The sequence below is a fragment of the Lonchura striata genome, chromosome 3 (assembly GCF_046129695.1).
Source record: "Lonchura striata isolate bLonStr1 chromosome 3, bLonStr1.mat, whole genome shotgun sequence".
NCBI classification, from domain to species: domain Eukaryota; kingdom Metazoa; phylum Chordata; class Aves; order Passeriformes; family Estrildidae; genus Lonchura; species Lonchura striata.
The window spans coordinates 15,091,745-15,118,259 of NC_134605.1; the positions used below are offsets into that span (position 1 = coordinate 15,091,745).

Below are 26,515 nucleotides of genomic sequence, written 5' to 3' on the forward strand. Positions count from 1 at the left end.
GGCGAGCGCCGCCGGACTCGGCCGGACGGGCTCGGGCCCCGTGCCCGGCCCCGCCCGCTGCCGCTCGGCCGGCGGGGAGCTGCCGCCCCCCAGCGGCCACCGGCTCCCCGCCCCGCGGCGCCGGGACACGTCCCGCGTTCCGGCTCCTTCCCTCCTCCCGCCCTGCCCGGGCCACAGCTCCCGTCCCGGAGACAGGCGCTGCCCCGCACACCGGGAGCCGCCGGAGCGCGGGGCTGCAGCCATAACGCGTTTCGCTTCCCGTAACCTTCTCCGGGGCCGGTCGGAGTCGCCTCCGCACTGACCCGAGTTCAAAGTCTTCCTCCTCCCACACAACTCTCCTATGGAAACATCACCTCGGAGCTGATCCTGCCCGCCAGCCAACTGAGAGAACAGTTTACTGTGATAATCATGGACGGATCAATATGTCAACGCCATTGGGAGGAATACTTTGATAAACTGACTTTGATCAAACACACGCCGATAAGTGCTCTGGCATCAGCTTTTGCTAACTGTCACCTGCAATCGCTCCTGGGGTCTAAAGGTTCTTCATTGAGTAGTTACACAGTAACCCATCATCAGCACCGTGTGGTGAAATGTATGTGCGCTGATATTTGCTCTCTTATAAACTCAAGCGGGATGACAGAGGTTTCAGTTGGATCTTAAAACCACAATAAGGAAGACCGAGCTGTTTGGTAACTGATTAACCAAGTCCTCAAGGCTTCACCAAGTTTTACGGTCACTGTGGGTCTATTACTGTGCTGTCACCTGTCTGCATTTATTGATTTGCCAGGATCAAATATATATGAATATGCGTTTTAAATTCTATCAAATTTAAAAAGAAGTCAATGTTACTAGATAGTTTTGTGCTATCCACTGACATGAGCATAGTCTCAGAACTTTACAGTGATTTTGACACATACAAAGTTCTTTTTGTCTCCTACTACATAAGCTGTTGACACACTAGTTCAGGAGTGATACAAAGATGTGGCAGAATCGGCATCCGTTAATTAATTGCATAGGTCTTTACTATTTTTTTAAAAGTGGCTTCCAGACACAATCCGGGCAATTCTTTTCCCAGGAGCTCAAACCAGATGCATACAAATTAATTTTTAGCTAACTCACAGCATGGCTCGTTAAGTTGGATAGCGAGCATTCTGTGAAACATCATTTCAGATTCCAACATTTCTCTTTTGCATATTGAAGCCTCAAGTTTCCCCATGAATTACTTCTTATATAAGTAACCCTGAATCCTGGAAACTTAGAACAGATACTAAACTTTTATTCCTAAATTCTGTTTGTTGGGTTTTTGAAGTGGTGGCTTTGTGCAGTGCTCAGATGTCCACTGGACCCAACTCGGCAGCTTAGCTCTATTTCCAGAAATGTGCTTAAACTCGAGAGAGCAGAGATCGACTAAGGGGCACGGCAGCACCCAGCACTGTGAGCAGCGCCGGCACAAGCCCGATCCCGGCACTCCGGGAGCGCGATCCCGGTCCCGCTCCCATCCCGGCCGATCCCGGTCCCGCTCCCATCCCGGCCGATCCCGGTCCCGCTCCATCCCGGCCGATCTCGATCCCGTCCCGGCGGGAGCGCGGGCCCGGCCCGTGCGCGGCGGTGCTGTGGCGCCACCTGGCGGCCGCGCGGCGCACCAGGCGGAGCGGCTGGGCGGGCCCGGCCGCGGGACAGGCGCTGGGGCGGTACCCGGGAGTCACCGAGATTTGGGGCTAAACTGCGCCCGGACACCACCGGCGAGGCGGCTGAAAGCAACCAGGCGTTCATTGGACATGTTCTTCTTCCAAGGACACCGAAATGACGGCGTCCAAGGCCGCACATGCGTGCTGTGGCGGGCCCAGCCACACCTCGGGTGGCAGCCCTCGGCTATGGGAAGGTGACACAACCTTTTCACATCGCCGTTTATTCCTGATGTCTCATTTTCATATCGCAACCCAGTTCCAGTTCGCAGAAAAAACCCACTCAGTGCGCAACAAGCTTTTTTGTGTTTTAGACACAGCAAGACTCCAGAGCACGCATAACAGTCCCTACGGCTGCCCCACCTGGTGAGAGCATCTCCCAAAAGCGAGGGTGCAGCACAAACACCTCTGGTACCCTTCCGAGGGCACTCACACTCCTCGGCAGGACCTCACTTTTTGCAGAGCAAGGTGTCTGAAGTAAAGATGAAACTGTTTCATTTGCAATGGAACAGCTGCTTCATTTTGAACCACAGCAAGTCTTCATTTTAGAGCCATTTTATGAAAGTAGTTATTTGATTTTAAAGAGGCATGCAGAAATCTAACTAATGCTGTTTCAATGTGCAAAACAAGGTTACTACCAAAGTGAAAATCCTTGTCTTCCTCCAGAGGAAAATGCAATACAATTTAAAATATACTCTAAAAATTTTCATAAACAAAGAAGTCACAGTTTGTTTTTCTATTAGAAACACTTTAAATTTTTTTAAAGCATGTTAATTTCCTAAGTCACACACTACATCTTGAAATGAGACAAAAAAATAAATTTTTTCTTGGTATTAAAATACAGGAGGTAAAAATGTCGAACAAAATGTAACTACAGGTGGCCTGCACCTGGATGAATGGAAAATATTAAGTTTAGCTGCTTTACTTCCTACAGTAGCTGTAGTAAACAATGCTCAGCTGAATGAAATTAACATGCATTTTAAAGGAAAAGTCTTCCACTGCACGTCCCATTAAAAAAGAAATCAATGTGCAATTAATCAACACAAAAAATGTAATTCTACCCTGAATAGTGAAGGTACTGCAGGTTTCCTGAAGTCATCACAGCAATCCCTAATTCCTTGAATACTCCTAGAATACAGTCACCCTGACCATCTAGTAATTAGTGCAGCTTTCCAAGGATGAAGTTTTAGCAATTTACTTTTCCAGTTTTTCATTTTTGCAAGTGTCATCAGGCTTCAGCAGATTTAATATTTTAAGACAGACTGTTATTCTCTCTTTTTGAATAGCCAATCTTGTGAATTCTGGAGTTCTGGAAAACTCTGGAACTGGAGGTAGAGCTCCAAGAAGGTGTTCAATGCAGTGGGCTTGGTCCAGTGCTATTCTTGACAGATGATTAAGTTCCCCATGATCTGGTAAGGTGAGGTGAGTCACTGATACAAGATGTAAAAGGTGCTTACTCAGTTGTCTCACAAGAGTCAGCGTCTCTGCCCAAAAATTCACTTCCCCTTTATCAAATAGGGAATCATCTTCTTCCTTAACAAAAAGAAAACCAACAGTGATTAGAAAATGACTTGTGGTTTGATAACAAGAAAATCACAAAAGACATGAAAAAGTATATATCTAGAAATTATGACAATAGAGGCTGTCATAGAACAGCTTTTTATATTAAAAAAACATAGTAAACATTCATATGCCTTTTTTTAAAGGTTTGGGAAAGCACAGTAAGAAAGTTCCTACTTTGCCAAAGAAATTTTACCTTCAAAGATCAGGCAGTTATGGCACAAGTCTTGTGAAATAGTGGAAGTAAATAGCAGCCCTAATCCTTCACATGTGCTTGCCTTCCCCTATGAAACAGTATTATATTTCACAAAGACCTCTGTAAGCAGTATCGTAATTTGCTATATCATGGAGCTTTTTGACTGGATTAAATAAAAATTGCATCAGTCAGTGAAACATCAGAAACACACACCTAAACGAAATTAACTAAACTAACTAAAATACAGACTTAAGATTCATTATATATTTCATGGGTCATATTAATTGCCAACAAACTTCTCAAAGATGTAGTTGCTCCTGCTCCTTCCGGTTTACCTTCCAGCATTATTGTGACTTTTACAGTCTTTTCAAGAAAAAAAAAAAAACACGTTGCATTTATAGAGTAACAGCTTTCACAGAACCAGTGTGGCAAAGCTTTACAGAAACAATCCTGAAGTCAATGACTGATGTAAGCAAGACTGTTTCATGTGTTGTGCAGAACCAGTCACATGGATGATGGCATAAAGTTACCAAATATTGAATGCCCAGATGTGCCTGGCACCCCCAACAGCAGTTTACATTCAGGAGAAGCCCTCATCTGCAATAATACTGAATATGTAATTACATTACAACCTCAAAATGTTTCAGTCAACAATGCCTTGTGAAGTGACTCTTGATTTATTTCAATGTTTGCTTACTGATCTCTTTAATTTTATGCTGGTATTACGAGGAAATTGACATAAAACTCTTTTCATTCTAAATAATATCCATGTGAACGCTTTGAAAGACTGTAAATCAGTACTGCAGTAGCAATTATCAGGTTTCATCAGATGAGACATTTCATTCTATTCCTACCACAAGACTGCAGAACTATAGTGCTGCTAACATGCTAGAGCAACTGCTTGTTAAAATTACCAGGGCAGAAGTCTCCCCATCTCTTTGCAGGTCACTGTCTCCCAAAAGCCACTGCAGCAGGACTGGGACACCAGCATGGATCTCCCCCCACTGCTGGAGCAGCTCACACACTATGCCAAAGGCTAAATCCAAGGCCATTGGAGCATTCACTATCCTAAATGCAAACTCTGTCAAGAGAAAATATGTGTAAGAATATAGCAAGACTGCAAACATTTTCAAATAAAATCAGCACAAAAATGATTTCTTGAAAACAGATGCCAAACTTGCAGAAACACATGCAGAATGATAAATTATACTGCAAATAAATCAGATCGATGTTTACTTCTCTGCCACTTGGGGTCTTCTCTCAATTCCAGAATAATACATGAAGACACTGAAAATGCTGTTGCTTAATTTTTTTTTTCTCTCCTGCCTATGTACTGACATTTATTAATCTGGATTTAAATATACAGATATGTCTCTTAGAAACATCTCCACCTAGTCCTGTCACTATTACAGGGTGACTATTTTTGCAAAACAACAGCTATGCCTTAGATCTCATGTAACGTTTTCATTGGAACTCAAAACCTACAACACATGATATGTTTTAAAAGGGCTGGGATATAAAATGAGTAATTATTTGGTGTGTCATCTCTTTATATATAATAAGATATACATATACACACATACATGTAAGAGAGATCAGGCGTGAAGACAGGCTTAGAAAAGATGTTTGAGAAGGGAAAGGCAGACACTGTTTATGACCCCATCACAGAGCTATATTTATACAGGTTTTGGCATCATGCCAGTGCTGCACACAAAGCTATCATCTTCCCCATATTTCTTTCCTGAATTTCCTCACTGCTCTCCATTTGAGGAGATGCTGATTTAACTCTCTGGGTCCTAGGGCTGCCTTTGATAACAGAGTACATAAAAATGCCACAAGTCCTGTGTGTCCACAGTAGGAGTTTCTCCACTTGTAACTTTAATGCAATTTGTTTTTCCTTTTTAAAAGGGGTACAGGAAGAGAACCTGAAGAGAACAGCTAGTGGACAAGCTTTTTTAAAATCCCTATTACTGTAAAAAGGATTTTGGCAAAATTAATCCATGTCTATAGTCACCAGCAAACTGAAAAATGTTCACTGAATGATGTAAGCAGTGGTATATAAGGAAGGACATGCCATTCTTGAAGGCTGTAATTTGGGAGCAGACAACCCAGCAGAGTCAGAATTTGCTAAGAATCCATACAGATATGGAAGGCACACCTTACTTTTTGTGTGTGACTATATTTAAGCATTTCTCCTGAAAGAAAACAACCATCTACATGGAAGAGGCACAGCACTGCAACCAAGACTTCTCCCTCATGACCCACATTCAGAGCTAGAGCATGGACCCCTGTGCTGTAACTCCTCCTGAGGCCTCAGGCCAGCTGCAGGTTTTCTGGGGTATGTTGGCACAGCAGAGAAACTCACATTAAAACACCAGGATTAGGCAAATACACATGCTAAAGAATAAGGAAACATCTAAGGGCACAACAGAGCGATGGAAAGATGAGTACACACACTTGACAGACCAGGCAATGTACTGAGGACAGTAGGGAAAATGAATTAGTATTTGAGATGTTGAGGACAAAGGATCACAATAAGGAAGGGAGTGAAGGAGAAAGAACAGATGGTCCCTTCTTTATCTTGGAGTTAGATGAGGGTAAATGGAAATCTCCTTGAACAAGCAACAGGAAGGCAGGCAGTCAATCTCTTAGTGACACTAATAATGTTACATACACAGTTTGTCTCTGGTAGACAGTAAAATCAAACGTTCAAATCTGTTTTCTTCATGTCAGGAATTATCACATTATCAGGAAATCCCTGAGTTTTTCCCGTGAGGAAGTGCTTGAACAGTGGTGTAGTGCAACATTTTGATCCTATTTATTTTAGGTGTTGAGGTTTTTAGATATGGTTTTTGCTGACACACCTTTGCAGGAATTTGTTGGGGATTTTTGTTTGTTTGTTTTTCTGGTGTGGGGTGTGTGTTTGTTTGCTTGAGTTTTTTTGTGGTTTTTTGTTTTTTTTTTTTTTTTTTAACCCTTGCTTTCCCTATTACTGTACTCCATTTGGTACCAGTCTGATACTTTAAATAATGGACACAATGGTTGTCTTCTTTGTTTTGGCTTGCTTAGGCTTAGATAGGAAACAGTTTCATTCAAGTGCTATAGGGACCTCAGCAATACTGGCAACCTTGAGAGATGAAAAAACAGACATTAAAATGGTGTGGTGTTCTGAGCCTGAAACAAGCATCCTGGTTACGAATGCTTACAAAATGGCAATATTTTAAACTCAGCCCTTTTGAATTCTGATTATATTTTTGAGTTTTATGATGATTCCTGAAAGACTACAGTAAGTATTGATATAAGGCCTCTTCCTTATGACACTTTATTTGTATTTGAATACTTAGCAAATTAAGTGATGCCGGGAGCTAGAAACCAAACATGATACTTCCCATTGCTGAGTTAGCTGTTGCTTTGGAGGACCAATTATAGATAGCACTTCCAGTTCTGAGGCCTTTTTAACATTTAGTCTTCTGAAGTATAAATACATACAGTGATGCTCTCTTTGTGAATGAGAACGCTGAACTGCTGAGAAATGCATCAAGAAATAGATTGGAGCCTCTAATTGTGGTATTACGTGACCATGCTTAAAACTACCAAGAGGTAGCAAAACAAGTAATGCTGAGGTTCTGCTTGGACTAAACTTGCTTGTTAGCAGTTTTTCAACAGGATGACACAGAAGAAAAGGCAGTTTTGTGGTCACAGAGTATAGAAGTCCAGTCGAGAATCCTACAAGTTGCAACAAAAGAAATGGCAAGTTCTTTTTTGTTGATATTTCTTTTCTTCAAACTAAAAAAGAGAAAATAATGCAGGGAAAACATGCAAAAGATGTGTAGCACTCAGGAAAAACATGCAGATCCTGAACACATTGACCACCTTTCTGTGAACTGCAGATGACATTTAACTGATCAACAAAACTTGTGTGTCAGTTCTAGTGTTGAGACCAGAGAAAACAAAGCCACATCACTCTGATAACACTAAAACTTAGGGTTCCAAAATCTGGCTAAGTCTGCCTACCTGCAAGGGCTTTGTTTTAGAGACGCTAGCATAACAGCATCTTGGTACTTCAGGTGTTCACAGACTCAACAATACCAATGTCTGGCAAATGAAGAATTTTCACTTCCACCCGCTCATTCCATCCCACTCCTGCAAAGTATCGGGAATGACTCCATGATTTCTGAAATGCTCCCTCAGCTGCTGTTACTTACAGACACCCTGAATATTAACTGACTTTGATACCAGCTTACACAAATTTGATGCTAGAATAGTTCAGGATTAGATTTGGGGACTGTCAATGCTGCAAGGATAATGAAGAGATATAGCATATATCCAAAAGAAGTGTATTAACTCTCCTAAGCCTGGAGTGCTGAGTAATGCCAGTGGGTAACAGCAAGCAAAGTTACATAGGTACCCATGATTTAATAGGTAAAAAACACTTTCACAGGGGGAAAATGTTTTATTGCTTTGATGACCCTTAGCTCTAAAAGTAACTGCAAGGGATGCTGTAAGCATGCACAGAATCTCTGAAGATACCCACAAAAGATGTGTGTCTTCTCAAAAGAAATGCATAGTCTTCACTGTTTACAAGAAGTGCTCCTCACATCATCATCTGCCTGCACAGGCAGGGTTGATTTTCAAGAAGCCACATATTACACACGATGCTGTGTTCGTGAGTCATGCTGTGACTTCAGAGAGTGCTCTGAGCAAGCTCACCAGGGGCAAAAAGGGCAGGTGGCTTCCCTTTCACCACAGCCCCCCAGGCCCCTGATGCTTACCTGGGAGCCAGCTCAGGTACTCTGCTGATCACCTGGTAAATGAAGGCTCAGAACAGCACAAAAGGCATTTGGCACGCAGCTCTGGCGTGTGGGCTCTTCTGCTTGGCTGGCAAGCTGAGCTGCTAACCCTGCAGGCAGAATTGGTGTAGCTGGGGGCCGGGGAAGGGAAGATCACAGGACAGGAGGAAGGAAAGAAGCCGAAGGGAGAGCAAGACCTCCCCGTTCAGCAAGCTGCTAGCCCAGGTCAGCCATCATCCCAAATGTCTCCATCAGAGCCTTGCAAACAAAATGCTGAGATTATTTAAATGAGTGAGTGTTAATAGCCTTTCATAATGTAACTATTTAAAGTAACTGAATAAAAAAAAAAGATTCAAATAGTTCACAGCTGATTACTGCCATAAGAACTAAACCTGCAAAAACCAAACCTGAAGATGTAGCTAGTGCAATAAAGCAAAAAATACAGCAGAGCTCCTTCCACATCAGTTCTACAGAGTATAAAAATTGTGTTAAAAATGTGAGCTTTTTAAATTTGAAAATGTGCATATGTTCCAACATGCAAAAACATCACAAGCAAGATAAGCATCTTACTAAATAAGCCACTACAGGGGTTGAAATACCAAAAAAATTCTCTATGACTTAAAACAAGTAGTTACAAGCAGAATAGTTAATACTACTCATCTAAATGAAAAATAAAGATAAGAATCAGGTACTACATACTTTTTTCATTTTGCAGAATTGAATTTTCATAAAGGGAAAGGGGTTAAGTACTGCACTGTTTTGGTCTTTGTGAATCCACCCACATAAAAATTAGGCCTCCCACATACACATTCATACAGTCCAAAAGCTTTGATCATGCCAGATGTAAATATTTCTTCTAGTAGCCTATTATGTGTCCTCCAACTATACAACTGTTCTCTGTTAAAGCTTCGGTGATATTATGGGGCACTGAAAGAATATATGAAGAGCATATACACATATTTTATGGACAACCATGATAAAATATAGGCAAAGGAGAAAAGCAGAACATATTCCTTGCCTAACAAAGTATTTTGTAATTTTTATATTGAAAATTGTTAACATTCTAGATGAAAGAGTAATGCAATTTTTGTAAACGTATATTGTGTTCCGAACAAACAGAAAGAGAAGTGAATCTGTAAGGAAGCTTTGTGTAGCAGCTCTGAAATAAAATCTCATAAAGAACAGTGTACCAACACTGTTCAGCAGTAGTGATGTTTTCAAGGAAAATAAATAGAGTAAGCTCTCCAACTGAAATTAGAGAAAGTATTTTAGGTAGACCACTACCATCTGAACTGGTAAAATATTTTTTACTTTCTTGCACAAAGTGCTGCCCATCAAGTTATAAATATTAGTACATCACTATCAATATGGCACCTCCTAACACCCTGGTAAAATGAGGTAGTATTCTTACTTCAGAGGGAAGTTGAAAAAGGCATGGACCTTTAGAGCAACAAAGATCATTGAATGATTGCTTGGCAAAACTGGGGATTTATCTCATTTTTTCTGATACATCACTGTAAAAGATGGTGAGTGTCAAGCAAGATATCAGGTTCTCATCCAAATGATGGCAGATTCAGCATCACAGTCACTAATACCTGTAATATTAGATCTGCAAATGGAAAATCTCACCCAGTCACTAATCACTTCTTTGTTATATAAAGATTGTCTTCCTTTTGGTGCTCAGTAATAATCAAGCTTATTCTATTCTTATCATATGAAATAGAGCTGAATAAAGCAGTGCTGCAGATATATTTTTTACTTAAAATGCTGTGTTTATGTATGCCTTCATAAAATTTTAAAAGCCTTCAAATTTAAGAAAGAAAATTCCCATTGGCCCAACCCAAGAGTTAAAAGAGCTGGTAAATAAAGTGAGGCTAGAAAATGCATTTCCTATGTTGAAATAGGTTCTACTTTGAGGAAGGCAGGAATTGTGCAACTCCACAGCAAGACAATGCATAGGTGTCAGCGGACATGCAATGCTGCCACTGGAAAAACAGCAGGGCAGAATAAAATTAAGTAAAGGGGTGTTCATACCCACCCAGTCTCCACAATAATGTTAGAGTGCTTATCACCCTTCTGGGCACTAGGATTAAAAGAAGACAACTGAGAAGCAAAACAAAAGGAAAACAAAAAAAACCAAAACAAACAAGCAAAAAAAAAAAAAAAAAACCAAAGAAAAACCAATAAAAAAAAAAAAAGAAAGAAAAAAAAAGAAAGAAAATACAGAAATGGTAACTGTTGCATCTGGATGGTTGGCAGATGGCTCTTGCAATTGCACTGTGTCAATTTAAGTTACAAACATCAAACTTTCCACTTCTTAAAATGACCATTTATGTAAAATCTAATATATAAGCAGATTCCTTTTCATAGTGTTTCATAAAATCAAAGGCAATTAGATCATTTCTATCCTCTCGAGAAATACCATTCCCTAGATGACGTACAACTGCTTCATATGTTTTCCATTTCCCTGCCTGAGTCTGTTTTATAGCCGTGCTTTTTCAGGATGCCTTTAAAAAGAGGCCCTTCCTGACATCATGCAACACGATGTCAAAACACAACACCATTACAAAACAAACTAATCAAAACTAATTTCTTAATAGTTGCAGTCCCTGAGTAAAGTGGCGGTGATGCTGCTCTCAGCTTTGACTTTGATTATAAACAGATCTGAGTTAATAACATGTCTGATTAGCATGGAAACTTAGAGCTCAGGACTGAACAGAAAATTAAAGTCCCTTCTTGAGCAAAAGAGCACACACATATTCACCATCTTTTCAAGCCCTTTTTTGGAATGCAAACCAAACAGTATTTTTCAACTCAGTAACTACTTTACTTTCCCTTTTTAAATATATATGTATGTATATATGTATATATAAGATTTTCCCATGTAAGCCATGCTCCTGTACATGAAGGGTTTTATTACAAAACAACCACAACTCACAGATCTGTAAAGAGGAAATGAGCATTTGGACTTTACCTCTTACATTACCACTTTTGCAGAGTCTCCCCCTCCAAGCCACGTTCTAGTTTAAACAGCAAAAAGACAGTATCCCCCTGCCTAAACTCACAAAACTCATGCTTTTACATTTTATAAGGCAAAAATATTATTTAGCTAATTTTTAAAACACTGCCAATGAGAACATATGGTTTTTTAAACTCAAATTATGCATTTACTGGAAAAAATGAAGGCAAATATGGTTTCCAAACTAGTATCAATGACTAGGATTAAATGTATAACTGAAGACTCTTGTTACTGGCATATACCATCTATACAGAAATTTTTGCTTAGCACTGATGAAAGTTACTGAATTTGAAAGAGCTGTTACAGCTCTGCTGTAGGAACACAGGAGACACATTTACTTCTGTATCATAGATGGAATTTTAGAGTGACATCTGGGGAATGATGGTAAGAGGCTTATAATTTAAAGGATAAAGGAATAAGGAAAGAAGGGGTAATGAGTACAAAAAAACTTAAAAAAAAATCTTATTATAATTATTCATATAATTTTGGCTGAAAAAAAAAAGGCAGCAAGCTATTTTAAAAGAAGTAATAGAAAGGCAAATATTCCTTTATTGCTATGGAGCAACAGCCATGACCATCACAGCCTGCATGAGGAGCCTATTCAGATCTGTAAGCTCCTGTTCTGTTTACTCACTCACAATTAAAACACTGATAAGAAAAAGCACATTTAATAGATTATTCACATGAACACTCTGTTTAACATTTACCACTTCCAGACTCCAGCACTGAGCGCATAAAATAATTTTTCATGTATTCTTTCCTAATTTTTCAAGCATGACCTTTACATAACAGTGCCACTGAGTAATTAATAGAGCTAAATGAAGCACTGTCAGTAAATAATCAGTAGCCAGTCTTTGATGGATGAACTGATTTTAATTCAGTCCATTCACTTTCAACTTTAATTAGTGGCATTGTATTCTAGAAAGCAAACAGTTCCTTCATCCATGTGATGATCTAATGTTGTATAAGTGGGCTGACAACATCTTTTAAGGTGTTGACATAAATTTGGGAATACAAAGTAAAAAATCACAGTACTTACACATTTTCTATATAATTTTTCAAAAAGTGGTAACATAAAGTTCCTCCTGCAAAACCCACTGATTTTAATGAGTTCCAGACACACCAGTAAATCTTGCTAAGACAATTATAAGTCTCAATGCAAAAGTTCTCTCTCCTTCTTCTTTAATTAAGCCAATTCATGTGAATTATTAAGTGTATCTTGGTGAATTTTTTGCAAGACAAAAAAAACAAGCATAAAATTGCTATTTATTTCTAAATGACTACTGATACAATACTAAACTTTTCTGGCACTATAACTCTCATTCTAGATGCAAGTTTGACTTAGCTGATGACAACTGCTAAGGAAACTCTGCAGATTTGAATTACTGGAATTTAGAGTAATTTTAGATTATTGAAAAATGTTCTGATTTTCAAGGTCTCTTAGGTTACAACATGTTTTTATCTTTCTCCTACACCTTCTCCTAAATGTTAGTTTACACTGGTATTTCTCATCGTTCTTCCAGTAGTTATCTCTAAAGGGTGGATGGAACAAGGCAGAGCTGCAGATTCGTGCAAACTGTGGCTATTGAGCACATCTGAGCAAAGAAGACACTTGCTAACTTACTACAACACATCTGATTCAACTGTATGTGTGACTCACTGAAGGAAGGTATTTTTGAGCAGAATAGCAAAAAAGAAACCAAACTCAGAAACCTCCGTAACTCAGTCTTTGCATCACTTCTGATACCTTCTATAAAATGCTGGGGGGGGGGGGGGGAACACTGCTTTTAGGATGGTTTATATTGGTTTATATTGCTTTTAGGATGGTTTATATTTAATTTTTATCTTAGTTTCATATTACTTGTTAAAAGAGGGTGACATTCAAAAAGAAGTGGCCATAAAATTGCTCTTACAGAAAGTGCCACAAATTTTTTGTATAATAATGTAAAAAATGTTCATAATTCAGTCTCAGCTTCTATACTGGTCAATTTTCTAAACCCCTTTCCTCACTATGTAAGAGAATACACTTAAGGAGCAAAAGCCCACAGAAACCATTCACTATGTGAATGCCTGCTGAAAAAAAAGCCCAGCCACCCCTGCTTGAATAGCTTCCAATACAGTCCAGATTGTCCGAGATGTCATCTAAAGGATGAAATGTGTGTAAAGCACAGCTCACATTGTTTTTATCTTTTTGCTGATATAGGGACACAGAGCAATGATGCTATGAAAATATAACTAAATTTGAAAAATTTGCAAACTGTCTGAAATGTGAGAAGCTACCAGGACCACAAAATAATCACACTGCAGGTGTTAAGTGACCAAGAGAATTTTCTTGCTTTTTTCTCTCAGGATCAAAACACCTTCCAATGCCTACTTGCAAATTGTTTTCAATGCAGTGTAGTGGGGTCTGTTGTAAGTTTTCTGACATTACAACAAAAAAAGTCAGCCAGACTGTTGAGCTGCAGTCATAGCGACAGGCAGGTGCTGCTTATCCTATTCAACAACTCAGTTATTACAGGTCACAGGGGCAGTGATCTAAGGAGAATTTGGGGGCAGTCCCCCTGCAGGTGCATAACAGGTAAAGAGCCCCAAGTCTCAATCCTGAATGGAAAATACCCATCTCCAAAGACTTTTTCAAGAGCATTTTCACTCCCTGAGAGAACCACTGGCTTTTTTCAATGGGATGATGAGGCACCAGTGATTTCACTTGACAGCAAATTGGTTTTTGCCCTTCAGAAATACTCTGAACTGAGATTACGCACACATATTCCTCACTCTACTACCACAAGTTTTGATTCACATTAAAGACCTACTGATCCTAACCATGCTATAGTAACTGAGGCACTTCTAGAATCAGGACTCTATCTTTCTTCATTCTTTGAATGATGTTCACATTAAAGAAATCTTAAGGAGTGGTTCACACCCTTTTTCCTTCACACAGTTCTTGCCACCTAGGTGACTTCTGGATTTTGCACCTTCATTGACCCAGGACACTTCTATTTACATGGGCAGGTCTACACCTCTCTGAAGTCGCATGACTTACTTGTATCTCTCTGACTGAAATACCTCAGGCTCTGCATTTCCATACAGCTGTAGTCTGAATGTGTTAACACCAGGCTCAAGTTTTGCTATGAAGCTTCTATCTGTCATCAGGCCATCCCCTAGCAAGCTCCAAGGGACCTGGATAGTGTCTCCATCTCAGATATTGGTGGGGTGGCTCCCTGCAACTTCATCTTCAGCAGACATGGCATTCCAGAGGCCTTAGCATGCTCAGATGGATTAGTAAATTGTAACAGGGTCTGTATGAATTACTTCAAGGACTTTGTCCAAGCAAATTTATGTAAGGAGCAGGAGCTGCTTTATTTTGATAGTGTACATATATACACAAATTCTTTAACTGATAAGTAGTATTCAATCAAAGAATACCAGAGTTCTTCAATAGACAATCCAACACAGATACCAATATATTTGTCTAATACAGACTTTACATTTGTCCTTTCCATTTCCTTCAAAGTTCTTTGAGGAATTGGTTTGTGCCTCTTCAGCTGAGAAAGAACTAAGTGCTGAGTGCTCTCCCCAGTGTGCTGAATGGAAGTGTTCTCTGCACAAGACAAAAATTAAAAACATTTGTTGTCTCACATAGTAATGCAGACATGAACTATGCAACACCAGGGACTTCCCCATCACAGGGAAGAAATCTCTCTTTCTGTTCTCTACACATTTAATACATGGCTTTGAACTTTTCCTATTCAAGATATTACAAAATATTCTAAATAAGCATGGAAGACAGAATGGCTAAATAACCTAGGGCTCTCAGTCACTCATCGTGATATGGAGTGGTTCATAAATCACTTACAACGATGTGCACAGAAAGAAGGAATGGCACTATCTATTCTGGAGAAGAGCAGACAGTCATGAAGACTAAAAAATCTTGACTGGTTTTAGATGTCTGATCTGAGACATTATGACTTGTTCACTGAGGAGCCAGCGCCCCATAATGCTTTCATATTCAAAATTCACTTCCCTCTGGCTTCAGCTGTGTGTGCTCTGAACTCCTGCAAATCATGCCTGCAAGGTATCCAGCTAAGCATTCAGCATGGTGACCTCCTTTCCAAACTGCTCGGAATGACTTGCTTACCTGCACAAAACAGCTCTCTGGGAGAGGCAGGGACAGAATGCAAAATCACAAGGGCAAAACTAAATAGCTTTGGCATGTCCCTTCTTGCGATCCTGGTCTTACTCTCTTTATCACATTCAACTTGCAGCTGAGGTAGTAGCTGAATTTCTTAATATTTGGATACCTGACCTTGCAATCTTCCAAATATTGTTGGTGTGGGGAAGGGCTGGGGGAGGAAGATGTAGCATTTGCAAAGGTCCAAAAAGAAAAGCAAATCTATACCTTCATCATTTCAAGTATCTAAACACAGTCTAGACCAGAGCTACCTATAGCCACATTGCACAATCCTGAGGCAGTGTTCCTGGCACCGAGCATCCTCAGTAGCCCTGCTCAGAATGCACATAAGCTTTTCAGGAGCAGAGAAATTTAAGCTGCTTTGTGAACACAAAAATCTTCAGAGGTTTTAGCTTTTAGGCTCCTTCCAATATTTATTGACTCTCTGTGTGTGTGTGTGTATATATATATATATATATATATATATATGAAAAGTATAGCATTTTATAGTTCTATTTCTCAGTCAAAATTGTACATATTTTACCAAAAATGCATATTCAAAGCATATGTGTGTAACAGCATTCAAAGAAAAGGCCTTCAATTTTTTTCAGAGTCTGCATAAATATATTATTTCCGTCTAATTTCATATGTAGAATCGTGTCTACAGTAACAAAACCCAAATAATGAAAGTTTACAAAAAATACAGTATAGAAAAATCTCAGTACCAACTAGTAAGGATTAACACAAGTAATTGAAAGCCAAGATTTTATAATTGAGGAGTGTTAGGCAACCCTAATAACAACAGCCCATCAACACTCCTTATAAAAATATTCAGTTCACACAATTAGATTTACAAAGCAAATTACGAAGAGACAAATGAGAAAGAAAAGCAGAAGGCTGTAATTTTACAGAGGTCAATTCAAGATATGTTGAAAAGGTGAAAGAACCATGGAGAATGAAATGTGAGTGCAGGTAGAGAGGAAGGGAGCACTCAGTGCACAGAACAGAATAACAGCTCTGGTGTATTTTATGAAATCAAACTGGCAATCTGAAAGAACAAACAACATCAAAGAAATTTTCCCCCATTTTTAAACAAAATAAGGAAATCAGGAGGTATACTTCTGCATATGTGTTTCCCACTACAACTTGTGAGTGAGCCAGTTTCAATCCAGTTGGACAAAATATGGGAATGTGAAACATTAAGTTTTGTTTCTATGAAATAGCCCATGGGGTTAAGAGACTATACTACAGTCATGCCTATTGAAAGGCTCAAACTGGAGTAATCAGAAATGATGACTTACCTGCAAAACAAATCCATTAAAAAAACCCACCAAACCTAAGCTTCCTTCACTTCACTTCTATTCTCAAGGAACTCAGGGAAGTTTTGAGTGCTTTCCATGTGCTCAAGGAACTTTTTACCTTTTTTACTTAGTAATGCCATTTGAAGTTACAGTCCACACTGTGACTGAAACATGTGTCTTTAACCTAATGACTCTTGTTGTCTTTAATATCTTATTTTTCCACCTGTATATTTCAAATTTGTTTCCTTCAGCAAAGGTCACATTCTACTTTACCTTGCCATTGCACTAGGCGAGCCTTAATCACAAATGGTGAGAATCAAGCAAAACCCCTAATTTGGAGAATTTACCTCTACCTTGTGACAGCCTTTCTCAGCAGCACACAGATGGCCACACTAAAAACCAAAACACATTGCAAAAAAAGGCAGCTAACAAGCAAAGGCTGCCTGTATTGCCTCTACTCCTATGAATCTGAAATGAAACCACTACAGACCAACCTAAAATAATTCTGTTTGTGAGTATGCAAGTACTACTTCACCCTTGAGATAATTTTATCCTTAGGCTCTCCCTACACCCGCTGTATTTGAACTCCAATGTCTTTGCTGACCTTGCTTTAGGAGAGCATGAGGTCACTGACTCCAAAATATCAAATAATCTGTATTTTGGAATTCCCTTAAAGATTATTGCCCACCTGAGTATGATCTTGCCTAATTGAACTGATCTACCCAACACACATTGCTTTCACAGAATCCTCATGGTTGGAAGGGACCTCTGGAGATCATCTAGTCCAACCCCCAAGGGGTTTGCTTTAGGGGATGGAAATCAGTATTGCTAAGATCTTTTCTAAAAGGCCCTTTGTTAACACAGTTTATGTGATCCTATTGCTGTTAAGCTTCAGAGAATGTGGCACATACCTGTTTTCCTGACGTTTCTCAGAGGTGGTATGTTAGTATTCTCTATTGCAAAATGGCATTGACTGGAATACTTACATTTGGAGAAACTGAATTAAAGGAAAATATTTTGGAAATTCAGTTTTTAGCTGTGCTTCTTAATGCATGTACATAAGATAACAAACTTTCAGTAAATATAAGAAAAAAAATTAAATCTCTTTCTTCAGCTGTTTATAGTAAAGGTAGGTTAAATAGAGCACCTAAGTGTAAGAATCTATAGTCTTGAAGGTCTACTATTACAACATATGGATTCTGGAATTAGGGAAGTTTAGTTTTGTTTGGATAAGAACTTTTAAGTACAGCAAGGAGAACTCTAAAAGTGTAACTGTGGTCTTCAACACAAACATGAAATCAGCCTCTGTGTCTGCCCATGAGGGAAAGTAAAAGGGTAATTAACACAGGACACGAAAAAATGAATGGGTTTTATTAGTTCTGGTAACAAGATATTATAAGTCTAAGCTTCACTGTGATCAAGCCAAGTGTATAAGTTAATCAAGACCTTCACTGAAGTATTTCTGTTAACACTTTCATCTTACCAGTGGGAATTATTTATAAAACTGTTTTCCACTGGCAGCATGACAAGGTGATCATTAACACAGCACAGACCACGTGAAGGAACCAAATTAAAAACACGCGAAAGTGGCATTACACTGGTACTGTAAGCAGCTGCCATAAATAATTCTGCTCCTCAAGGTGATTTCAACAGTCTTGCTCTAAATCTAATAAATCAAAAGCTCTTTATAAAAAGTCTAGTTCTCAAAATTTAAATTTCTAGCCTTCCCAAGGATGTTTAACTTCACTTTCTCAAGCATGAGAAATCAATTTGTTCAACTAAGCCAGTTCCAAGTTCTCCTTGTAAGCACTCATTTGGAACTGATTATGGGGGAAAAAAAGAGACATTGAGTTTTACACATCTCAGGTTTTGAAGTAAGAGCCCTTTGTGTCCCACAACTCCTTCCCCCTACCTCCACTCCACCAACACACCAGGAATTAAAGTAACCAAACCAGTGGGAAGGCTGTGGCACAGGAAATCAGTAATATAATAAAAACAACTTTCATTCTAAGGTGCTACTTTGACTCCGTCACAGGTAGGAATTATCTTGGTCATTAAAAACTTTGAGTGCTGACTTACGTGAAAACAAGGTGGTGGTTTGGGTTAGTTTGCAAAGGTATTTATATCCTCTACCTCATTCCCACCCACAAACACACAAATGAAATTCTGTGTACAAAAATCTGCTTGCCGGAATGGATCTCCTCATTCTTGGCGAAATACCTCTGGGATCTGATGGGCATTCCAGCTCAGCCTTTATAAACAACTCCCTGTGTCTATGGATGTGCCTGCCCAGGGCTCTCCCAAGTCCTTCCCTTCAGAACTTCTAGCATGCTGTACTCAACTGCACTGTGTGGGAAGTTAATATGCAGGATACCAAAACTATCAGAGATGCTGGTCCATATCCATTTGGGCTCCTGCATCTTGAGCAATCTGAGGAGGAGTGGGGCGGTTACAGGCTATGGATAACCAAAGCCTTTTTGTGCAGTTCCAGTATTAGAGCACCCTATTTGTTTCAGCTTTTCACCTGTAACAAAGGATGAAAAAGCTACCACCAACTTCATTATCCCAGTTTCTAACTATGCCTAACCTCTAATTGGATGCTCTGAGAAAGTGAGCTCCATTTAAAACGAAATTTTCTTTTAATTTGTATGCAACTCCCCTTAATTCCTCTAGTATTCTTCTTTTCCTTATTCCCTTTTCTCAGTTCCTAAACAATGAACAATTCTTCTTGAAGTAACAAGATTTCTTTTCTATTTTTGCTTGGCTACTGTTCAATATAATCTAGCTTTAGAAATTACTTTTTAATAGTATATGTCCCTTATATTAAATTACTCAGGTAGCCATTGTTTTTTCAAAAAGAAACTGCTTGGAACATCTTTATCTTATCATAGTACCAGTGAAACAGAAGAAACAGTATTAATAAAAGAACTGCAGCAACTGGTCGGCAAAATAACACAATTTGTGCCCAGACTTCATTTTTACAGATAAAGGGCAAAAAAAAAAGCTACAACATTGTAAGTGTAAGTTTTATTTCAGTATTTTTAACTAACAAAATTGGAGTCAATTTCTTAAAATAAAATATTTGAACCTTGGTGTAACAAGAGCTGAATACAGTAGCAAAATGCCATAGAGACTACAGGCCAGCTGTTGCAAATTTCATCAATCACACAACATCAATTACATTTCTAAATAAATCTAAATGTTGTTAAAATAATATTTCACAAATCTAGATATGATTGAAGAGCTTAACATTTTTCTTGATTATTAGCATGCCCACAATTAGCAATGTAAATGCCAGCTACAAAAAGCAAACAAGAAACCAAAACAGCAAATCCCTACAACTCTTCCTGGCCTAGCTGTAAAAACTAGCCAATGTAGGGTGAATAGTACCATTTCTTTTCCCCTATCCTTCCCTGACAATCTGTCAAGCTCTTGTGGAGCAGAGTACATTTGATCCAAAGCACTCAGTCTTCTGCACTTCCATCTTGTTTAGAGAAACCACAAAATAGCTCTATTCAGAAGAATATGACCAGTCCTTCAGTTTTTGTTTACTTCTGCAGAGGCTGATTTCGCACAGTTTGCTGGCCTAGTTTGCAAAATTACTTCTTCAATGAAGATAATTAAGACTACTGCTTGCTTCTTCCATAATTTATCAGGAGTAAAAATCAAAGCAATTTTTTTAGACTAAAATACCATAGATCTCTCTCAGAAATAACGCGAAATGCTTTCAAAGCAGAAGATGATCGTCGATGTGCTATTTTGCTCATATCAAAAGGGCACACACTTGTTAAGCCAACAGGAACAACACTTTTACACTTTTATTAGAAAGCCTGGCTTCATAACCTTAGGAAGTTTCATAAAGAACTGCAGGAACATGTGTATTCACTTTGGCTTCAAGTCAATGCTTCTTCATTAATATTTTACTCACACATAAAGACTCCCAAGTTTAGGAGGTAAGCTGTGGATAACAAACAGCCTTTCTCTATATTTGCAACAGAAAGAAAAAAAAACAGGCAGTCAGCAAATTCATTGATGGGTCTCTGAGCCCAAAAGTAAAGAGTTTTCTGAACAAAATATTTAAGCCATATTTTCAGCCAACTTTTCCTCTGTATCTAAGGAAGATTGTTAAACATTATTCAAGTGTCACCATTAAACCAGGAAGCAATCTTACTATAAAAGCAATTTTAAGACCTAATTACTTTCCAATCAGATCTTCCAGAAGTTTTCATAACAACAGGAGATATTTTAAGGATGCAAAAGTAGAATGTCATACATACCAAAAATACTATTACAAAGACACAAAATATACCTATTAGCATAAAAATATTATGCAACCAGGCTATAGGTCAAATCTGCTTCTGAAACAGCCCTGAATTTATTCTAGCAGAAAGACCAGATGAATTCATTTACACTCCTAGACCTCAATTCTTTCATCCTTGCAACTGACCTGTAATTGTTACCTTCTTAGAATTACTACAGAAGATGTAAAAAAACCCCAAATTACAGCTTCTAGCCACAGTAAGTGTTTCATAATCTCTACCACGTGTCATTTTGCTCTCTGGAAGAAACTTCTTAAATGTGAGGTCATCATAGAAGTAGTCACCAAACAGCACAGGTATTTGCCACTTACTTCATTTCCCAAGATTTATATGGTCATCATTACATATTTGTCTCTCCACATAAATCCTTCTCCATGCAGGTGCATGAGAAGTATTGACCATTAAAACTTGGAAAGGTTAAAATGATGCAGCCAGAGTCAGAGTCCCTAAAGCAGAACACTGAACATTTTAAGGAGAATGTTGTCTTTTTTTCAGTTTGAACCCCATCTACTTATGATCCTACAATTACAGTCAGCTTAAGGGTGTCTATCAGTAATGTTCCCCTTCATGGTTTATACTACTCTTCAGTAACATGTGGTGCACTTCACCCTGCAGTGTTCTGGTCATTCTGGGCAGCAGCCACTGCCTCCTCTGCCAGGCCCACGTCAGAGCATTCCCAGAATACACACACAGCTGTCTGACCTTCCCCTTGTCCTCAACAGGCCTTATCTATTGAACTGAAGAGATTTCATCACCTTACAGTGTCTCAATACAAAGTCCTACACCGTGTTTGAATAGAACATTGCAAACTGCTGCCGCTGCTTTACACCTCTCCACTGAGGCCTCAAGATGTATTGCTTGTAACAGGGTATCACATAGATTCCACACACAATCTTCTGAAAATAAACTTAAAATTTAAAAAAATAATTCTGCAATAGAAGCATCTCTGCTTTGCTGTGATTTTTTTCTGCTTCTGACTGTATTGCATCTTTTTCATATTCTTTTCTGCCTGGATGGGTATTGTCTATATCTATTCTGCTTTCTACTGCTTAAAGGCCATTTGGATAAATGCATCCCATTTAAATCCTAACATTCAGCTCAAAAGACTCCTCTTTCATAGCAGGCTTAGAAATTCTGTTTAGTGAGCTGCACATCTAGTTATCAGAATGCACTTATCAAGAATATTCACAAAGCAGAAGAAATCCTTGAGCTGGTTCCAGAAAAAAAATTCATTAACCTTCTTTCCAATTGTCCCCAGTACAGGGAACATAAATATATTTTGGCTAATATGATTAGCAGTTTTCCAGTAGTAACCCAGACAACACTGTGAGAACTTCTGGACCATGCCCAAGAACCCATGGCATATCACAAGATCTGTCTGAGAGATTTTTCTCACCAACAGACTCCAAAATTATAAGCAATTCTCAAGGCAGCTTGAAAATCATGGAAGGCAGTAAGTGCATTTTAAATGGTCTTTCCAAAGTGCTGTTTTTACCTACCCAAGGCATTAGCAAGGACCTGAAATTCATCCATTTGAGGGAAGCTGTTAACTTTCCACACCATAGGAGCTGCATCACAGCAAGTCTAGAATGAAAGTGTTCAGTCTTCTGTGTGCAGCTGTAGCCACCCACCACAGCGCTACCAACCACTCCACTCTCAGGCTGGCTGGTGGAAAAGCTCCAGGCAGGCAGCAGTGTCAGCAAGCTCTTTCTACAGCCAGGTTCTGACTGTGCTTTTTTTAACCCCTCCATCAAACCTCTAAACAGAGGAAAATCAAATGTCAGAGAAGAAAATGCACAAGTTTGACTTTAATCAGGCAAAGGAAATTTCATCACCTATGATCCTGCTGGTTAATGCATCCTTAAACCAGTCTGCATGCATGCAATTCCCTAGTTTATGTTTGGGCAATTACCACTTATTCCTCAAAGCCCAGCAGCTGCCAGAACTGGTTTTAAGAGCCACAACTAAAGGAGCTGTCTGGGGCCTCAGAGGCCCATTAGCCTAACCTGAACATCAGGGCAAGTCACCTAGTGCATGAGAAAAGTAGAACCCTACACACTAATCTTTGTCCAGGATCAGAGTAACCTGGCATTTGTTTTATTCACCACGGTCCTCCCACTTGCCTCACTGAAAGGCTACACCAGCACAGAAGTAGAGCAAAACATGGTTAATCTATCCCCTAGTCTGGCAAGAGGATGAACACATCAATCACATGAAAAGGAGAGTTTTGAACAGTTTGCTGGCATCTCTTCTTTATTTCATTAAGAGAGACACAGCGACTTGAAATATGCATATTGCACACAGCAGTGGGGCACAGGTTCTAACCCCCAGTTATTTTCCCATCTCCAATCCCACAGCATGGACTTAGCACTTGGCAAGTACACGGGTCTGGGGAGAGGGGGTTAACTTGACATGCTCATGAACTAAAGCTTTAAGAAATCTATTTTATATATTTACCCAACGATAAACATGACCAAGAAAAGCCCCTTTTGCTATGGACAAAGTTGGCACTTTTTTTAATGAATAGTTTGAATACAGTTTCAAATGCCAACAAGCAAATGAGGCAATGAATAAAGTAAAGTATCTTTCTTTACTGTTTCCCATGAAATATGTAGGATGCTTTTATTATGCAGCTAAACACCAGTAATGTTAATGGTATTTTTAGCATTTAAACATTACCAAGGTCCATTAAGTTTGCCCAGCACTTACTCATAGCTGTTTCACTAGCAACTGGAGTAGATGAAATCTGAGCCACTTGTCCTGAAATGCTTCATAGACTAGTTGTAAAGGACATTTGGGGTACAAGTTTTGGGATCATGCCAGTCACCCATGATTTGCTGATATCACCTGTGGTGTTGATGATGACTGCCAGACCATTGTGCTGCATTAACATCACACAGACTGCTTATCTCTTATCTCTTCCTCAAGTGATTTACTAGATCTTCTTAGGGCACATATGTATGAAACCTTTGCACAGCTTTAGGTTCAGCAAGGAAGATTTTTAGAGGACAAGAACAAGAAAAATAAATCTGAGTAGGATTTTTTCTCCCATTGTTTCTTTCTAATGCTAATGTAGCAAGTTTATAGTTAAGTCATCCCTTAACTTCCCCCTACCTCTGCTAAGGCTTATTTACACCATCACTGTGCCAAAAAAAAACCCCACACATAAACCTTCTTCCAACTCACAATCATGATAGCCACACCTACTCTAGGTTCATGAAAAAGTTTGGTTTGAATTTGCCTTGAATTTTACACTAATGATGTGTGAAAAAGAAAACGGAGCTGGAAGCAACAAGCAGCTTTGCTCTTCTCCATGCCAAGGTGACAGCATGGTTCACAAAGATTCTACCCATACAGATGGTTAGGTCTAAGATCTTTCTAAATCTGTAAGAGAATTCAGAGACACCTTGAAAATGTTTTAGTGCTTCAATCTAATTCAATGATATTTCTTCTTCCCCCACCACCACCTCAAGCAGCACTTTTTAACTTCTCCCTTTGCACACATTTATACTTGCTGGCCAATAAACAAAATAAAAGTGCTGAAATTCTCCTACATGCCTGAAAAGTAAGATAAACCTGAAACAGTCTAAGATAAACCACTAAAACAGTCAACACCCAGCAGTGAAGATTCCACAGGAATCTTAATCTGCTCTGTAGTGCCATCCCCTTCCCAATAGGATGGTGGAAAGTCAGTTCAGAAGGTGGAGTCAGCATCCTTAAACCAGCCAGCTAATAAATTCATTTTTTCCTTGCTGGTGAATGAAAAAGCAGGACCCTTGCCACTTTCACTGATTATTTTCCCCAAAAATAAAAAGTACAATCTATTAAGAAGGGAGCAACCATTAAGAGAAGAAAAGAGAACTCTGCCTTTTGCTCAGAAACTCCTGGCACAGAACTATGCACAGAAGTATCAGCTATTGCTTATTTCTTAAGCATGTGAAATGGAACCAAAGGAACTGACTTAATGTATCTGAAATTTTAGCCAGTGGATTAAAACTGACTACATCATGCTCAGAATTACTCAAAACCACAGAGCTGTAACAATAACATTAGATTGATTTTTAAAGATGCTCCCACTGCACCCAGTGAGGGTGGTGCTCAGCAGGGGCCATTTACCTGCCCTGGGCTGCAGGAGCTCTGCTGCAGCCACACAGCTGAGCCCAGGAGCTCACTTGCTCATCTCTGTACAAAACTGCTACTTCACAACAAAAGTAGCAGAAAGTTCCTCAAGTCCTCAATTATATTCCAGAAGAGTATTTAGGCTGCTAAATCATTCAGGCACTTTCAAAAGATTTCCTAAAGTTTGCAAATCTAATTGCTCATCTAAGCTTAATTCAGCTCAATTTTAAAAATCAGCTAAATTGGTGCTAATGCTGATGACACTAAATATGCTCTTAAACTCATTTAAGGTTAATTTGGTAATTTACCAACATAAAGGTTAAGCTGACTAAAGGTGTTTTTTCAATATAGAATTTTATAGAATTTGATTGGCTCGGCTGTAATGGTAGAAAAATAAGTTTATTTAAACTTCTCTAATACTGACAAGCTCTTTATATAATTCTTCTCTAGATTTAAAAAAAAGACATAGAGGAAAGTGACACCAATAAATACAGCTTTTATTCTAACACAGTTACTTGAATTTTGCAGGATATTTAGCAAAGCAAAAGTAGGGAAAAAGCACTCTTGTTTCCCCAGCTTAAATCATCTTTCATGTAAGGAGTAACTCTCTTGTATAAAAAATGCTGCTGTGAATAGGTCTAGACTTTACACAGCCATGGGTCACTAATTTAATTAGATTTCAAAGCAACTATTCTACCTTTACACTGAATACAATACTTCCTGTACCCTCCCTCATACTAAAAGGAATAAAACAATCCGCCAGAGGTTTACACCTCAATGCATGAGGAAACAACAACAAAGTGTACACACAATACCTTGAGTTACAGATGGGATTTATATTGTTCCACTTATTAGGAAAACCTTAACTACCTGCTAAGTTGGTATTTTTAGCAAGAAAAACAGAAGCTTTTCTCCTTTCTGGTGAGACAGGATTCTGCTTGACCTGCTCTATTCAGATGACTGCTAGCATCCAACCTCAGTAACTTCCCCAACTAAATATGACCTTTTGCCCATACTAAAAACATAAAACAAGCTTCTCTGTATGAAAAAAAAAATTAAAAGCTAACTTTACTGGTAACAGTAGAAGTCCTTGCCTTCTGTAAGAAAACAGTAGGACTTGTAGGGTTTTGCTTGGGGGTAAATAGTAGGGTAGAGTGAGGATAGGAGCCCTGCAGTTTATCAGCATTTGGTCTTTTGAGCTTTTCTCCTTCCAAATGAAAATGGGGCTGCAATTTCCACAGGATTGTTGTATCACATGTTATCACACACCTCTGACTCCACAAGCTTACTGCTTTTGTGATCTGAGTGATCCAAAGCTGCATGGATTAGTTACCTGAGGAGACTGGAGGTTT

General features: G+C 39.1%; 1 protein-coding gene across 2 annotated transcripts in view; it reads right to left on the reverse strand.

The window, feature by feature from the left end:
* Positions 1-1,896: 1,896 nt before the first annotated feature.
* THADA (THADA armadillo repeat containing) overlaps positions 1,897-26,515 on the reverse strand; it is a 151,757-nt gene continuing 127,138 nt past the window's right edge. For both annotated transcript variants that reach the window (XM_021526433.2, XM_021526432.3), the window contains exons 37-38: positions 4,359-4,525; positions 1,897-3,221 (exon numbers count right to left, since the gene is read on the reverse strand). In XM_021526433.2, coding sequence (XP_021382108.2) covers positions 2,883-3,221; positions 4,359-4,525 — 506 coding nt within the window. In that variant the 3' untranslated portion in view covers positions 1,897-2,882. The remainder of the gene's footprint in view (positions 3,222-4,358; positions 4,526-26,515) is intronic.